The 16,456-nt window shown below is 47.8% G+C and overlaps 4 protein-coding genes across 4 annotated transcripts; 2 read left to right on the top strand and 2 right to left on the bottom strand.

Annotated features, from left to right (window-relative positions):
• Nucleotides 1-2,590: 2,590 nt before the first annotated feature.
• Nucleotides 2,591-2,932, bottom strand: F5147DRAFT_548143 (uncharacterized protein; the record flags this gene model as incomplete). Its single annotated transcript, XM_041430358.1, has 2 exons — nucleotides 2,591-2,790; nucleotides 2,842-2,932. Coding segments are annotated over 2 exons (291 nt in total), but the record flags the coding sequence as incomplete, so codon positions are not given.
• A 214-nt stretch (nucleotides 2,933-3,146) lies between these two features.
• F5147DRAFT_567299 (uncharacterized protein) lies at nucleotides 3,147-5,939 on the bottom strand (the record flags this gene model as incomplete). The annotated part of the gene is made up of 7 exons (XM_041430843.1): nucleotides 3,147-3,787; nucleotides 4,083-4,612; nucleotides 4,661-4,836; nucleotides 4,887-5,016; nucleotides 5,069-5,297; nucleotides 5,355-5,556; nucleotides 5,607-5,939. 7 exons carry the CDS (start codon nucleotides 5,937-5,939, stop codon nucleotides 3,147-3,149), a joined length of 2,241 nt encoding a protein of 746 aa, XP_041297890.1.
• A 1,171-nt stretch (nucleotides 5,940-7,110) lies between these two features.
• F5147DRAFT_768388 (uncharacterized protein) lies at nucleotides 7,111-9,964 on the top strand (the record flags this gene model as incomplete). Its single annotated transcript, XM_041440961.1, has 10 exons — nucleotides 7,111-7,442; nucleotides 7,498-7,695; nucleotides 7,788-8,127; nucleotides 8,176-8,514; nucleotides 8,558-8,701; nucleotides 8,736-8,816; nucleotides 8,870-9,235; nucleotides 9,303-9,497; nucleotides 9,556-9,597; nucleotides 9,650-9,964. The coding sequence occupies 10 exons, from the start codon at nucleotides 7,111-7,113 to the stop codon at nucleotides 9,962-9,964; spliced, it is 2,352 nt and encodes a 783-aa protein (XP_041297889.1).
• A 4,110-nt stretch (nucleotides 9,965-14,074) lies between these two features.
• On the top strand, nucleotides 14,075-16,110 carry F5147DRAFT_811009 (uncharacterized protein; the record flags this gene model as incomplete). The annotated part of the gene is made up of 6 exons (XM_041443447.1): nucleotides 14,075-14,176; nucleotides 14,233-14,498; nucleotides 14,558-14,911; nucleotides 14,967-15,078; nucleotides 15,423-15,649; nucleotides 15,714-16,110. 6 exons carry the CDS (start codon nucleotides 14,075-14,077, stop codon nucleotides 16,009-16,011), a joined length of 1,359 nt encoding a protein of 452 aa, XP_041297888.1. The 3' UTR covers nucleotides 16,012-16,110.
• Nucleotides 16,111-16,456: the final 346 nt, after the last annotated feature.

The following is a 16,456-nucleotide window of genomic DNA, read 5'->3' as shown; positions in this document are numbered from 1 at the left end:
TGCGCCCAGCACACGCCAGCAAATGCTGGCGTGGCTAAGGCGAATGCGGATGACACTTTGGTGAAGGAGAAAGGAAGACACCGGGGGAAAGAGAAAGGAGAAGAGGAATGGGAGAAAGAAAGTTGTCAAGGAGATGAACAAGGTGCGCTGCCCACTCCCAACATACCTCAATGACCTCTCACATCTGGCTCGTGATATTCTCGCTATTCCGGGCTCAGCTGTTGCTGTCGAATGCATTTTTTCCGGTGGCCATGATACTATCTCTCTTCGGCATGCTAGCTGTATCTCACCCACTGTCTCTCACCCCGCTGTCTCTCACCTGCCACCTCTCACTCGAGACGTGCAGGTGTTTTCTCCCTGTTCTGTGTATAAAAAAAGGTGACGGCAACATCTGAGAATGGAGGCGCAACTCAAACCGCATGTACCTCTCTCATTGTCCTGAATGTCTTCCTTCGCTGACGACGGAGGTAAAATGATTTCAATTCTGGCAAACACTCTCACTGATGCGTGCCTTACAAGGCAGCTTACTTCAAATTGCTTGTCTGGATCAGACGCCACAGGTTCACATTACCCACTAACATCGACGGTAAGCATTGGTTGTTATTGTGTTTTATTTCATTCTCACCATTTGTATAGATCGAATCAGTTAGCTCTTGGATCAGCGGCTACAGTCATATGTAGCCATGTCATTGGAGTAGCTACTTGATGTGTAAACTAGTCTTTCAATGATTTTTTTTCACGCTCACCACTGAAAATTTTCGGGTTCGGTTCAAGTTCGGACCAGAAAAAAACCGAACCGGACCACAGAGAATGGTTCTCTGTGGTCCGGTTCTCGGTTCTCGTCCAGGACCCTCTGAACCGGACCGAACCGGACCACGGCAGCACTAATTATGACTATCAGCGTGACATTGCTAAGTGGTTTCCACATCTCAAAGTAAGACGAAGATTGATTCAATCTGACGATCCCTGGTAATGGTTCTCATGGATGGTAAATATCAATAATCGCAGCGCTAAAACTGTAGACATTCTGATATGTTTTCATTGATTGTAGTTGTTTATTGATAACAGCTGGTAATATTGTGGCTTACAAAGCCAAGCAAGGACAACACTGACGCCTTACTGCTGCTCGCCTGTTGACAGTATGTGAGTACCTTGATTTTTTGTAGTCCTCGGTCCATGCTCATGATTGCCATCCCTCGCTGCTGCTCGCCTGTCGACAGTATGTGAGTACCTTGATGGTTTCTGGTCCTCGGTCCATGCTCATGATCGCTATCCCTCGCTGCTGCTCGCCTGTTGACAGGCCGTAAGTACCTTGATGGTTTCTAGTCCTCGGTCCATGCTCATAATCGCCATTCCTCGCTGCTGCTCGTCTCTCGACAGTGGGTAAGTGCCTTGATGGTTTCTGGTCCTCGACCCATGCTTATGGTCGCCATCCCTCGTTGCTGCTCGCCTGTTGACAGGCCGTAAGTACCTTGATAGGTTCTGGTCCTCGTTCCATGCTCATGGTCGCCATCCCTCGCTGCTGCTCGCCTGTCGACAGTATGTAAGTGCCTTGATGGTTTCTAGTCCTCGGCCCATGCTCATGATCGCTATCCCTCGCTGCTGCTCGCCTGTTGACAGGGAGTAAGTGCCTTGGTAGTTTCTGGTTCTTGGTTCATGCTCATGATCGCCATCCCTCGCTGCTGCTCGCCTGTTGACAGAAAGTAAAGTGCCTTGATTGTTTCTGGTCCTCGTTCCATGCTCATGATCGCCATCCATCGCTGCTGCTCGCCTGTCGACAGTGGGTGAGTGCCTTGATGGTTCATCAGTAAATTCACACTTTTCTTGGCCGCCCTTATTTGCAAAATTAAAACTTAATTACAACTTATTTACCATTATTTACTTGAGCGCATGCAAACGAAAGGAGACGCGCGACAAACAAGTGCAATAATTGATCAAAAGGTAGCACGTGACAAACAAGCGTGATAATACAGCGATAAGCCATCAAAAGTGCCTTCGTCAATTGCAAGTAACAGAAGTGAAGTAAGTACTACTAAGACTCATTTTAGCTATGATAGATTGACGAGATGGTGTTGATTACAGTCCATGGCAGCCTCAAAAACGTTCGTTTGCGGGCGGGGGAGCAGGCGCCAGTGGGGCGATGTAGTGATCAGGGCGGATGCTGCCATTCGGGCTGAAGCAGAGGCGGAGGCGGAGGAGGCGAACACGGAGGGGGCCTCGTTGGGCTTTTGGAAAAGGATGAAGAGGTGGATGTGGAGCAGGGATCGAGACGAGACGAAACGCGTTGCGTGAGGCGCGTGGGGTGATTCCAAACTACAGTGAGTACAGAGATGTCCGATAATCGACGAGCACTCACCATTCGTTATGATAGTGTCGTCTCGGTGTCTCGTGGCCTGTAAATATAAGCCGTCAGCGTTGTAGCATTGTACACTAGGTAGAACGAACGCGAACCTTTTTGCCGTCCTCCTCGCCATTTCTCATAGCCTCTTCGACACTCTTCTCCGTGATCGCTCTCCACACCCGAGTTCGCGAATGACGTGTTGAACCCCTCATCGAGTGACTTCGCAGAGTTGAAGATCTTGGGCAGGACGAAGTTGAGGAGGGCCAATAGTTCGGGAACGTTGTTCTGAAGGGGGGTACTGGTGAGGATGAGGCGGTAGCGGAAATGGTAGTACTGCGTCAGCGTCTGTGCAAGGGTACCGGTGAGGATGAGGCAGTAGCGGGAATGGTAGTACTGCGTCAGCGTCTGTGCAAGTTTCGACTGGGTGTTCTTCATGCGATGTCCCTCGTCTGATAGCGAGCATGAACAACTTAACCGAAAAAAAAATCAAACCCACTTACCAATGATCATATGCACCCATTTGAGTTTGCTGAGAATAGGTCGGTCCTTGATGATGTACTCGTACGTAGTGAGCAGAACCTGGAACTGGCCCATCTGCAGGTCGTCTTGGAGGTTTCGACGTTGTGCAGGGTTGCCCTTGTACGAGATCATTTTCACCGTCGGCGCCCACTTTGCGAATTCGCCAGACCAGTCCGTCATTGTTGATAGAGGCACGATCTCGAGGAGTTAAATATTCTAATGGGATCTGACCGTTAAAAACAGATCAAAATTTGAATTGAAGACGTACCTATGCCATACATGGCGGTCAGGAGGCTATCTCGAACGCATGATGATCAGCGAACTTGTTGACATAAAATGAGCGGAAACAATCAATGGAATGGTAGAACTTAAGGTCGTGAGGGATGTACTCCGAACCGTATATAGGTATCAGGTGTGCTGCACGGAACACCGTCTCGATATGAATAACAGCAAGGTTCCGGGAACCATCCTCGTGGAAACTGGGACGGACCATCCACATGCCAGTGTCTTCGTCAGCACAATCATCAATCTTCTCAAACCAATGAATGAGAGCGCATGGATATACTTCCCAGTTGTGCTTGAAAGAAAAGAAGCATACGATTCTCGCAACTTCGAGTCCTCGCATGCCTTGAGCGTCCGAATCAGTGTTGATGAACACACAGTCATTGCGCGGGTACTCGTTTCTCCAGAGTGGACATGCACGGATATGTTCCCGTCGCATGCCACCAGTACCACTCAGATCGCTGGGAGCAAAGAAGGTTGCGGCAGCAGAATTGAAGACCTGGAGCTTGCCTTCATGCCGAGGCAAGCTACCAGTTGGGACATCTGCAGGATCGCGGGGATCATCTTGGTTGAGCTGAGTGAACAAAAAGTGTCGAATGAGGCGTCGCAGATCTGGAACAGCAACTTCGTGTGCTAACGCCGCTACTGTTCGCGCCCGTTTTCGTTCTGTATGATACAATAGTTAGCATCGAGATTTGACGCTGCATGGTATCACTTACGAGGAGTTTTGGCAAGCACTACATAACCAAGTACTGTTGGACCATCAACTACCTCACCGTCATCGATATCGATGTCTGGTTGCGGTTCAATGGCATGGGCATCTGGCTGTGGTGCAATAGGAGGGACAGCCTGTTCATCTTCATCCGGTGCTGTATGTTGCTGTTTGAGTATGCGAGAAGACGACCAGAGAAAGAAATCTTACTGAGAGCGGCTAAAGCACTTGATAAAATAGTGCCAGTGAGCATCCCTCGTGCATCAAAGTCCACGCGGGATGCTGCAAGCTTGTCAAGGCGTTGATTGGTTACAAGCATCTGACCAAGAGCATTATGCCTGCTTGACCAACGCCAAGGCTCCTTTACAGCCTTGATATGTTTTGATTCTGTGATTGACGAGCATAGTCCGTTCGGGGCACCGAAAAGTCGAATCATGTCCATATAATGAATCATTGAGTGCTGGCGAGGGAGTGAGAAGGTAGGAACGACGAGATCAAATATCTGGCGATAGCGATGGAACCGGTGAAGTGCGTCTTGCATCTGGTTCAGGGTATCTTCGGTGACAACATCGCGCCGCGCAAGATAACAAAATTCTAACAATGCGCGAAATGCGCGAACCATATCTCCAGGCACATGGCCTTCAATAGCTGGAAGAAAGACCTTCATGAGCGCTTTCGAATCATCGCCCGTCCACTGTTTGAAGTCGCGGCCTTGAGGAAATCGTCGTAGACCAGAAAATGATGGTGCAGCAGCGACTCTGACTTAAATTAGAAGATAATATCAATATAATGAATGAAGGGCATACCTGCGATCTATGTCGCTCATAATCTCCTCCGCCCGCCTGGTCCCGTGCACAGCCTTGAGGTACTTTGCTACCCAGTCGACGAGATGGTCTTTGAAAGCACCTTTGATGAGCTGATGGAGGAGGTCGAATGACAGTAACTCGTGGATATCTGCTCGGGGGAAGTCGTTCGTAAAGGGCTACACAATACATATTAGTTTCGAATTGCAGAGCGGCCGGCTCCACTCACGACGAGATCACCAATGATACCGAATTCATCCCATAATACATCCCCGTGTAGCTCACCAATAAGGAACTCAGTGTGCTCACGACAGCGATCCATGCCACCATTGTCGAGGTTCGTTCGAACTGCAATACATCTATGTGTATTATTAGTACAGATGGATAATGATTACAACTTCCAATACTCACTTCGGGCACCAATGCTTAACAATACAGGATAGCACTAGTTGTTCCTCGTAATCCGCGATGTAGGGTCCTAGACTGTATATAATGCGCCGAAAATGTCCATCTCCACAGCGCACAACTTCGTATTCGGTCATTGCGGATTTCAAGCTAGAGAGAATGGCAGATAGCGAGCTGTGGAATAGCTGGCGACGAAATATCCGAAACGCATCATCTTTTGAATGCTTCTTGTCAGCTGTAGTGCAGTAAGTCAGATGAGGCGCAATAAAATCTAAAATATCAACACACGTACTTTTGGGTATGGCGAGGAAACCGATTATGACAAGAGCATCGCGGTGAGCACGCCGTACACTGTTGCGTACATTGCCGATCGAGGCATAGAGGGGATAGTACTCGTTGTTACCAGTGCCCACAGAAACGGTAGTCTTATCACTACCGAGAATGATTGGGACTAACGCAGATCCATGCGTCTCTGGATCTTTTGATATGATGTCCTTGATGAAGCGTTAGCTCTGTCCCGAGCAGTAATAGATGGAAAACATACTGATTGTTTCCATGCCCAGTCTCCAGACATGAAGTCTTTCCAACGGCGCGTCTTGTCCGATGCATCGTATTCACGAAATGGCGTATAGTCGATTTCATCTTTGAAGGTGGGGTTGGCTAGTATGTTGTGCGCCATCGCGCGAGGGTCCCTATACCAGACATCGAATTCATCATCCATCCATGGCGGGACAACCTCAGGGCGTTCTCCTGTGTACTGAACCGAGAAAGATTGCCAGGGGACATCACCAAGCTGTGTCGCATCTATGACATTGTGGAGATCTTTATGATCGGCGAATGGAGGGACATCGCGGTGTTTCACGAGAGTTGCGGCCATTAAATCACATAAGAAATCCAGGTTTTTGGCAGACATATGGCATTTTTTGAACGCGAACTCAGCCGCCTCAAATTCTATTCTATTGCGATATGGGCTCCAGTCGTCAGGAGCCTTTTGTGGCATGGGAGTTGGAGGGGCGCCATGTGGCAGAAATTCTCCATCAGCCGTGCATGGTCGTCCTAAGCATAGATCTAAGTCAAAAACAAAACAACAAGAGTACAGATGTAAATGAACGTACCGTTTAACATCGAATGGTATGTACGATAACAACGCTCACTTGAATCGGTAAATTCTGCGTCAGCGTTGTCCGAATCCTCATGAGTTGGTTCAGAGGGCGTAGGAGGTGATGGCTGGGGAGGTTGTGAGAAATCCCGAGGAGGCGGTGAGAAATCCGGAGGTGGTGGTGAGAAATCTCGAGGGTGGGATGGTGACCGGGATGGTTGAGGAGGTCCTGGAGCAGGTATATTTGGGTGGAGTGAACGCCTGTGTTGAGTGAGACCTGATTGGTTTCGAAACCAGCGTGCGCAGCCTGGAGCCGGGCATGGAAGCTGAAGTAGGTGGTGAGCACGGCGGGGAGGCATATATGTGTTATAGGCCAAGTTGATGTTGGCAGTCGAAAAGTATATCTGAAGGCGAACGAGAAATTCGGACCGGCACCAATGTGACCAAACCAGGCTAAATGCACAAATGAAGGCTAGATTCGGGGGTTCTTGAAAGCGCCCAAATTACATAGGCTCATTGACGTTCGAGCAACACCAGAAACTTGAAGGTGTCCAATACAGTGAACTCTGGGTTCACAGCACCCGAAATATGCCGAAAGTGTTACTGAACTGCCTCCTTGCCGGACAGGTTTTAGTAAATGTTGGTGTTCAAACTGCTTGCCGAGAAGCGCTTGATGAACATTGACGCCTTGCAGCAAAACTATGGGTAAAAATTAATATTCAGACTACTGGGGCTGGTGAAAAATACTGGTAGACAAACATTTGGGAGCGGCAGGCGCGAAAGGATCGCGGTAATCTAGTGGGTACGTCAGCTTGGTAAGGGTCAATGTAGATATTTATTCAGAGTCAGCTTAGACTACAATTTTTGAAGAATGGTGACGAAACATACCTTGTTGTGAGCTACCATCGCCCTCAAATTTCTTTACCCTCCCAAACGCTCCATTGACACCATGCCCACCAGCGCAGCTCCAAAACGCATGGCGACTCGACCTAAGAATGCAACTCAGCATCCAGGACATATTCTGACTGGGGGCGAAAACCGTACAAAAAGACGTACCAAAGCTCAAAAGGCCGCCGACGACCAACGTGAAGAAGAGGAGAAGAAGGCAAGTAAAGCAGCTGTACTGGAAACTAATAAGCGCGTTGCGGCATTTCATAAAAAGATGGAGACAGACCAAGCTGCTGCGCGTGCTGATGCACCTAAGCCTAGTCGTCCTCGTCCTCAGTCCTGTGAAAAAGGCTGTGAAAGCTCCAGAGACCACCGACTTGACTACGGCTGCCGGTAAGGCTGTTGGCGCTATAGGCAATGGTGGCAGGGCTGATAAATCAGCAGCCAGTGCCAATATTGAGCATCCTGGGAGTGAAGAAGACGAGGAGTTGGAGGTGCAGATGCCAGGAGCACGCAAGAAGAAGGGAAAGAGGATGGTGATCCCAGTGAAAACACCTGTGAGAGATGCGATTGATGTGGCGGGTGCCCTTATCGCCAACGAATCAACACAGGCACGTGATGATGATAAGTCGTCTGACTCGGATGTGTAAGGCATTTAATCGTTTTAACCATGAAGCTCCATCTGACCGAAACATCACTTTTTTTCTTCAATCTTATGGTCTATGATGACGATGCTAGCTCTCCACCTGGTTCTAAAAAATTCAGTCATATCGGTCGTATCCCGAATTGGAGGACGCACATTCACATTGGAAAGCCATCCTCCGAGTCCAACTTGAAGCACCGTGGGAGAGCTTCTGGAGCGCCTTCTACTATCTCTAGTGCCACTCCCTCCTCTAAGCTCACCAGGGGGAGCACTTTGAGTAGTGGTGGTGCCTTACTCACGCCTATCGATACTCCCGATGCTGGGGCCAACGACGTGTCGGATCTTTTTACAACTCTGTTTGCAGACGACGAATTAACCGACTCAGTCGAGCGCTCTCAAGCACTCGCTCGTATGTCAAAATCAAAGGCTTCTCAGGTGAGTCCAACCATCTAGTTTATTTCTATGTGCTAACTGCATTTCCAGGGTGTCAAAATTTCTCAAAAGGTCTCAGAGAATTCTCGACTTCAAACGAAGTTACCCCATCGCAATGCCAATCTGGCACCCAAGCAGCTCGACCCGATTGAGCCTGATGTCACCGCGGATGATGGTGCCTTCAATCTCGTGGACGATGATCTTGAAGTGAATGCGGAGACCGCTCCTCCAGTAACTTCCCTCGTTGACTATGATTCCAATACCGAGAGGGAATCTGATCTTGAACCCCCTCCTTCTGCACAGGTTCCAAAAGGATACTATGATGCCGACCGGCCTCCACGTCTCGCTCCATCCTACTTATCCCACCCTACCAGCGTCAAGCGCAAACTCGTAGATGCTGAGGATGACATTACTGACTGATGACTTGATTGAGGACACTCTAATCGAGGACAACCTCGTGATCACAGATGACTTTGTGATCGAGGACGACCTCATGTTAACGGATGTGATCAAGGACGACATCATGATCGAAGACGACCTCATGATCGAGGACGACCTCATGATCGAGGATGGCCTGGTCGACTGAAGACTCACCCTCCTCCGAAATCGAGTTTGTGGCTCACGTCGAGCCTGTGGTCAAGACTGTGGTCAAGACTGAGTACAAACCAGTGTCCTTGCGGTTGACTTCTACGGTAGTGTGCTTTGGGTTCAATTATTTGAATTCTACTGACTACAAAATTTATAGACCGGTGTCGGCGTCAAACGCAATGCCCCCCCTGCAGCAAAGCGGCTGAAGTCTTCTCACAGCATGTCCAGCATTCCAAGTACTGTGAAACCTCAGGCTGGTCCCGCGAATCCGTTAGAGGTGACAGTGGAGATCCTCCCCCATTCTTCATATAGGATCAAGCATCTTCCTGGAGGACCTCGGGCAGTGGCTAGGTGGAGCACAACCTTCATTCCCACTCTCATTTCTGCTATCGGAGACCAGGAAGAAGTCTGGGGTCGTATCGAGTCGGAAGCAATGTTCCACGCTACTATACAGGACACCTGGGATGCTGTCTATGAAGATATCCCCCATATCGTCACGAATGATGGACCCGTCATAGCTATAGTGAGTTATCTTTGACGCTATTCATGTCTGACCTTTATTTTTTCCTAGGCTCTGCAACGGCTATCAGAGTGGCGCAATTGCATTGGCACCACTGGCTGTCACGGTATACACAAACTTCCTGTCGTTGCAAGATGATGTCGAGACTGATGAAGATCGCAAAGCATTTTCCGAGAGCTTACTTGTCAAGTTAGCGTTCCTGTATGGGAACATCACGGAGGAAGGGAAATTGGAGGACCCTTTCGAGTCTGAGCTTATCATTCAGGTACTCACACAGCACGCATGCGCTACTTTGGGTGCTATTGGCGACCATCACACAACAGCGCATGCAAAAGGTGCACTCAGCCTTTGCACTGCAGCGGCATGTATCTTCCTGCCCTCTCTTCACAGCACGGCTAATTATTTCCTGTGTTTTAGGTGGAACGTGCCATCCGCCTTATCGCTTCCGAGACGCTTGTCAGCGAATTGGAGGTGAACAGTAAAGGCAAGGCCGTCAAGGTCCCTCACTCTCTCAACAAGTCCTCGGGCAAGATCAGTGGCTCTCGAAAGGCGTTCTCGGACACTAATTTCGGTGTAATGACCAGGTGCTACATGACATCCATCAACCGCCTGCAAGACTCGGTCATCCAGGATATCTGGGAACGGGCGAAGGAGATTGCCTTTAAGAGGTGTGGTGCACCCTCCACTCCAGACGAAGACTCGGAGGATGAGCGCGCACTCATAGGGTTCTAGTTGTTGTCTTTCTTGTTGCCCACTGCATGCATCTCCTTCACTGCTTCACTGCTTCATAGTATGCTACTGCTTCGCTAATTGCTGCTTCTGAAACTCCTTTTAGTGTCTTTTGTCCAACTTTTTCTATACTTAATCTACTTGTCGCTTGAAATGCTATGTTTTGCCGTCATTTTTCTCTCAAAAAGTGTGATTAAGTCGCAAACAAGTAGAAAATAAGTAAGATAAGTGTTATTACTTGCTGCTACTTTTGCTAGCACTTGCACTACTTACAAAGGCAAAATTATCGAAAAAAAGGCCAAAATAAGAGTGGAAAAAGGTCCAGTCAAGAGGAGGCATCTGCTTTTTCAACTTAAAATTGCTTGTGGCAAGTGGGTGTCACAGTTCTTGCGCGTGGCTTATCCGCACCTTTTTTGGAAGTTAACCGGCGGCAAGTTACCAAAAAGGCAGTTCAAGAAATGTGAGAATTTACTGATGCTTTCTGGTCCTCGACCCATGCTCATCATCTTCATGCCTCCCTGCTACTCGCTTATTGACAGAACATATGGACTTTTGATGGTCTCTCATCCTCAATCCATGCTGACAATCGCTGCTCTTCACCTGTTGACAGAATGTAAGTGCCTTGATGGTTTTCCGTCTGCAACTCATTTGTACAGCTCTTACACTTACTGTTTTTTTGGCAGGTGGTGCGTGTCTTGATCATATCTTGTATTCAGATGATGGTCAATAGTATAATGGTGTTCACTCGTTTCCATAGCCTAATGTAAGCGCGTTCTATTCCATCAGATGAGCCGAATCATCATTACTCATAATGCTTAGTTCGTTGAGTATCCCTCCTTGATAACTTATTTTCCATGTTCATTCATCTCGCATATTTTCGTGTCCTATGCAGAATGTGAGTCGTTTGACCTTCGTAATGCGAAGCGTTAAATATCTCAATCATTTTGACTCTCTGCCGATCTGTAGGATGTAAGTCTATTTCAATCGTCAATCGTTTCAGCTAGATAATCTCTTGCGTTCTTCACATGTTCGCAGAATGTGTGTTGATCATATCCTGTCTGACATCATGTTACTTCACACAATCTCATTTAGCTCGTACGTCCATGAATGGTATTCACCAATATATAGTGATACTCATTCGGTTCCAACCCCTGACAGTTTGTAAGTTACCTGAGCACAGCAGTCATTGTCTACAATCAGGTGGTTGATTATTCACAACCGTTACGTTGACCAAATAGAATGTGCGTCTCTGTTATTAATCAAATGCCAATTTTCCACCTCATAATTCTGACATCCCTTTCTCGCAGGGGGCAAGTGCTTTCCTCAGTAGAGTTGATTCCGATACCCATACTTTCAACCTGTGGCTAGGCAACGACCAACCGAAATGATACTCTACGTGTCCTTCAGCCCTTGGTATGTTGGCTTCCCCCCGCATTGATTCCTAGCACTATATGAGTGTGCAACAGGCTGTGAAGGGTTCATTGTTCACTTCTGCTACAAACAGAATAATTCAGACTGGCATCGGTTAGTTTCTCGCCACACGAACGGTTGTAGTCTCAATCACAGGATGCAGCTACCATTATCGTCCTCGAGTATTCTGCATTTCTCCCAGACAAGTTGGATGGCTCGGAGCTCGTCGAGTGTGCTGTGAGCTACTACCTGAAATCTCCTATGGTTGCCGCAGTAGAGGAAGTAGCGAAAGAGATTTGTCGTCAAGGCTACCACGGAGAGGAACTGGGAAAGAAGGTTCTTGGGTTCATCCTTGATAATCGCTTGTGTACGTCCCTCGCCTCGTTGTGAACCTCGAGGTCAAAGTTCACGAACAACCTGCAGCAAAGGACTTGACAGAAAAGAAGTAGACGATGTTCGGGCCAAGCTTCCTGTTTTTCGATGCGTCTTTCCTCATACTATGCGCTCGTGTTGTGTACGATACCAAGTACGCCAGCTCTAACTCCTGAGCGGGTGCAGTTGTTTCCGATTCTCTTCCCCGTGTTATGTACTATACTCGGCCCTCCAGTTTTAACACCGACGAGTTTTCTATAAGTCAAGCAGATTGTTGCTGAGTTTACTGGAGTCGAGTACATCGTGCGTGACAGATTTCGCAGCCAGTGGTCCTAGCACTCACTTAAATGCTACAATCCATCCGCCCTCGTTCTGATTTTCTCGTTTGTTGTTGCTGTGACTCATGTCTGCTTTCGCTCGCATTCTCTTGCTATCGCACCTGCATTGTTTCCATAGTGGTATTCACTAGTTATGCACTCTACTTGGATTGCGCACTATCGCATTAACGATTGTACATGCTGCAGGACTATTCTGCACGCTCGTAGACTGTAGTACCCATCGCTATTGTGTTGCCTCTGTATGCCACCGCAATCTACATAGTATCACTGTGTCTTCCCGCATTTTGAGAACATGCTATAAATATACCTAGCTAATAGCTATATAGAGGGCTATGCAGTGAGAAAGATGGGGGCAGGAACCGAATGAAAAACTTCGAGGATTGTTCGAGGACACTATCATTTGAGTAACGGGTCCGGCATAATGTTAAGTGCCCAGGCACTGTTTTGGGGCGAATCAAACTGCCGGTTCTTTGTGAGCACAATTGCATCAGAGGCAATTCCGAATTTTCTGGTTCTTGACAGCTCTGCCAGTAGTTTTGCCTTGAAGTGAACTGACTCGGAAGAAGTGGAAATTTGACGCACTTCAGTAAATTTCAGTGACCACTTCTCCCCGTTTGCAGTTGACCAGTCCAGGCCAAGCCGAAAATCCAGCTGTGTTGAGAAGCTTTCCCGTTTTCACATCTGCTACGTATCACCAGTGTCTCCGCCCGCCGCAAGTTTTGAAGAGTCAGGCAAAAACATCACCGTATACACATCTTTTCCTTGTTTCAATTGTCAGGACAGTTTTGCCGCTGTCGACATCCCAGACTCTTGCTGTCCCACCCCAGATCCTACCATCTGCGCTCCATATGTCCTATCCAATTGACAGTGACCCTCCTCGTCTCAATATCCCACAACCTCACTTTCTTGCCATCGCCTCCACTTGCAATTATCTTGCCGTTTCGAGACAATGCCATGGACCACACTGCATAATTTTCTTCATCCCACCAGTCCTTGCCTGTACGCCCTTTTCTAGGCCCCATAGTCGGCCGCGGAATGAGCCGTCCGACGAACATGTTATGATATGTTGTCTGCCAGGCAAGTGCACAATGCCGTTTACCCAGCCGGTATGACCTCGCATCGTCTGGCATGGCGTTATCTCTGGTGTCTTATTGGTGGAGGAAGACATGGTCCGTGCTCGGAGGTTCAACTATGGCAGATCGTGTATACGAGAGAAGTCTTCCAGGATCTTGGAATCAGACGAGGTATCCGACAATGGAAAAGTTTGTTGGTGAGTCCAGGGGCCCATCTTCTTTTACTTGAACCCTTATCAGAAGCACACAGGCCATTACACATGAGACAGTCTACTTACAGGACTTAATTGTTACTCGCAAGACGGACAACGTATGTAGGTGCTACGAAAACCGAGAATGTGCAAGAGATCTTTGTGGGTATCCGAAGTCGCTGGTAAGTAAGCAAGTTGTCAGCTTTAGCCTGAAAAAGAGCCTAGAGTATTGTCCACGAGAAGGACCTTTGAGACGAGCCCGGTGCTCAATCACGAACGTGATTAGGCTCAACAAAACAGTTAACTCAGTAAGTTCTCACTGTGGTCTATAACATGCTACCGATCGAACTCGCACTTAGCAGCAGTCAAGACATTAATGAATTCTTAAAAGTAGTTCCATTCATGAATGATGATGACTCAACCCGCAATGCGGCCTTCGGCACGGAATGCAACCAGCTTATCCCCCACTAGTACTCAGACACGTATATGCATCGCTAAAGAGAGAGATGCGCCACAGAAGACCAACAGCGCAGCAACATAGCATGACGTGGTGCATGCAATAGCCACTGTTTTTCTCTCCAAACACGTCAAGGCTTTCCGAGTTAGGCCCGATGCATTACTGCCACCAAGTCGCCTGTTGTTAAAAGGGGATCGAATGTGCCAGCATGCCATAGTTGTCGTCAGTGGTCACCCTCTACCTCAAAACCTATTCGTACCTCTAGGCTCTGAATGTCTGATTCTACTCAGTCCAAAGAGATATCAATTTTGCGATGTATTGTTCTGAAATATGGTCCAAAACGGGTCCTTGTTAAACGGCAAAAGTTGTACAATGTGAGTGAAACGACTATTAAGATCTCTAATGGCTCACAGATACCATAACTTGCAAGCACATGTTTAACTCCGCCTGCAGAAATTTCCCAAGCATTTCGAGAGACATACTCACATTTCAGACCAATCGACTCGATGTTTGCGATGGCCACTATGTGGAAATCACGGCTGAAGTATGGGACGATATCGTCGACTTGCTTCACGTCGTTGAGGTGACTCGGCGTGTAGAAATGACATTGCCCGTCCCACTGCCGCTTGATGATCTGGCCATTTCATTGCCTGATAATCAATCGACACCAGGTCAGGTTAACGAACAGGATAGCTCGTACGCACCCCAAATATTCTACAAGTGTTTTCAGTACTGAAGTTGAGACCACATAGCAGGAATGTCGACGAAGTTTGGGACATCGTCCCAACCCTGTCAGAGCAGGTGCCAGAGATGCATGTGAACCGGAGTATCGGATCGTACAATATCGAGGATGGCGACTCCGTCACTATGCGAGTTAATAAATGTGCGCTTGCCAAAAAGCCAGTCATTTATCTATACTCGCCCTCCGACATCGATGTTTCTGTTAAGCTGTCCCTCATTCCTGAGTGGAGACTCTCTGTCATCTATCCCGTTATTACCACAGAAGACCATGGACGGCGTTTAGAATGGAATGTCCGCACCCATCAAGATGGCAGTCTGACTGAACGCGATTCTGGTTTGAATGTCTCGTACTTGTTCTGGGAGGCGGAGTAAGTCCCTTGATGATACAGAAATCACTCTCCTGACCTGTCTTACTCTTCGCAGGACAAATTCACAAGCAGCATCCAAGCCGCAACCAGTGGATACATTCAATCCAGCATCCAGCAGTCTCGATAATACGGATTCAATTGTCACTCCAGTGGACAAAGTGACCGCTGTAGGGATTCATTTCTGGCTGGGCTTGCAGAGACTGTTTTTACCTTAGTGTTATGTTTGCACTTTTGTAGCTTACATAATCAAGTTACCTTTTCACCAGTTCTACTATGAGTCTGAGTATTCAGCAAGTTTCTATCATATTTCCTCTTCTCTGAGCCTTGAGCCTGGTCCAGAAACCCTTTAGGGTCGAATAGCAGCTAGGTTCTGCAAGACCCAACATTGTTCAGACTCACCATCTGAATTGTTGTACCTTCACCGCTTACCTCGATAACTCACTCAAGGCTTTGGGACTTCACACAGAAGCTAGAACATCATTCATAACGTGCGTATATATGCGCTATCCAGGCTGTCCTTGATCATACAGAAATCACTCTCCTGACTTGTCTTACTCTTCGTAGGACAAATTCACAAGCAGCATCCAAGCCGCAACTAGTGGATACATTCAATCCAGCATCCAGCAGTCTTGATAATACGGATTCAATTGTCACTCCGGTGGACAAAGTGACCGTTTACCTCGACAACTCACTCAAAGTTTTGGGACTTCACACCGAAGCTAGAACATCATTCATAACGTGCGTACATATGCGCTATCTAGGCTGTCAATTCGTAAACACAACACTGAAACTGTCGTGGTAGCTACTGGCTACCATCCATCCTCAAGCACGAATACGTTGCCCTCCGATTTGTCCCTCAAGCGGCATTCGAACGCGCCGCTTCCTTACGCATTTCTCCGCAACCCGACGTCGTGACTCGCGTATTCATGTTGTTCAAAGGTATCCGTAAGGAGGACTTGGCAAATTGGACCAATGCACAAATTCAAGCAGAGAAAGACGTTGCTTGGTGGGTGGATGTGGTTGGAGTTGATCCTGCAAGAGCTGGTGATGTGACTTTGTTCAGGGTGTTGGAATGGGGTGGGATGGAGGTTGTCGTTTGATATTCTATCAGATTATATATTCAATTTGTGTATGTGTTATCGCACTTTGCCTTGATTAGTTCTGCATCCGACAAATGTGCAGGTGAACTTATGCACTCGGAAACGTTCACTCCTTTCTGTGAGTCCATGAAGTGTGAATTATCAGCCGGGAACTTGACCTCTCGTGTACCAAAGACTTGCTAACCGTTCGTACGATTCTTCAAGTAACGCAGTGGCCCTCTTTTTGAGATGCAATCAGGCTAAGCTCGAACGTGACAGTCATTGATTTCAGCATCCCCGGATTAAAATACACAATCGTTTCTTCTTTTCAAACCCTACATATATCTATATACTACGTGGTGGTTTGCAACATATCCAAAAGTTCCGCCAGTTGAACATGAGGACGAGCTGAAATACTGCAAGGGAAAGTCTTAGGGTGACTAAAGAATATCAGCGACGAGAGGAT

This window comes from Suillus discolor (genome assembly GCF_016758755.1).
Source record: "Suillus discolor strain FC423 chromosome Unknown F5147scaffold_5, whole genome shotgun sequence".
Classification (NCBI taxonomy): domain Eukaryota; kingdom Fungi; phylum Basidiomycota; class Agaricomycetes; order Boletales; family Suillaceae; genus Suillus; species Suillus discolor.
Note: the sequence above shows the minus strand (reverse complement) of the source record. Positions and strands in the feature narration are given on the sequence as shown.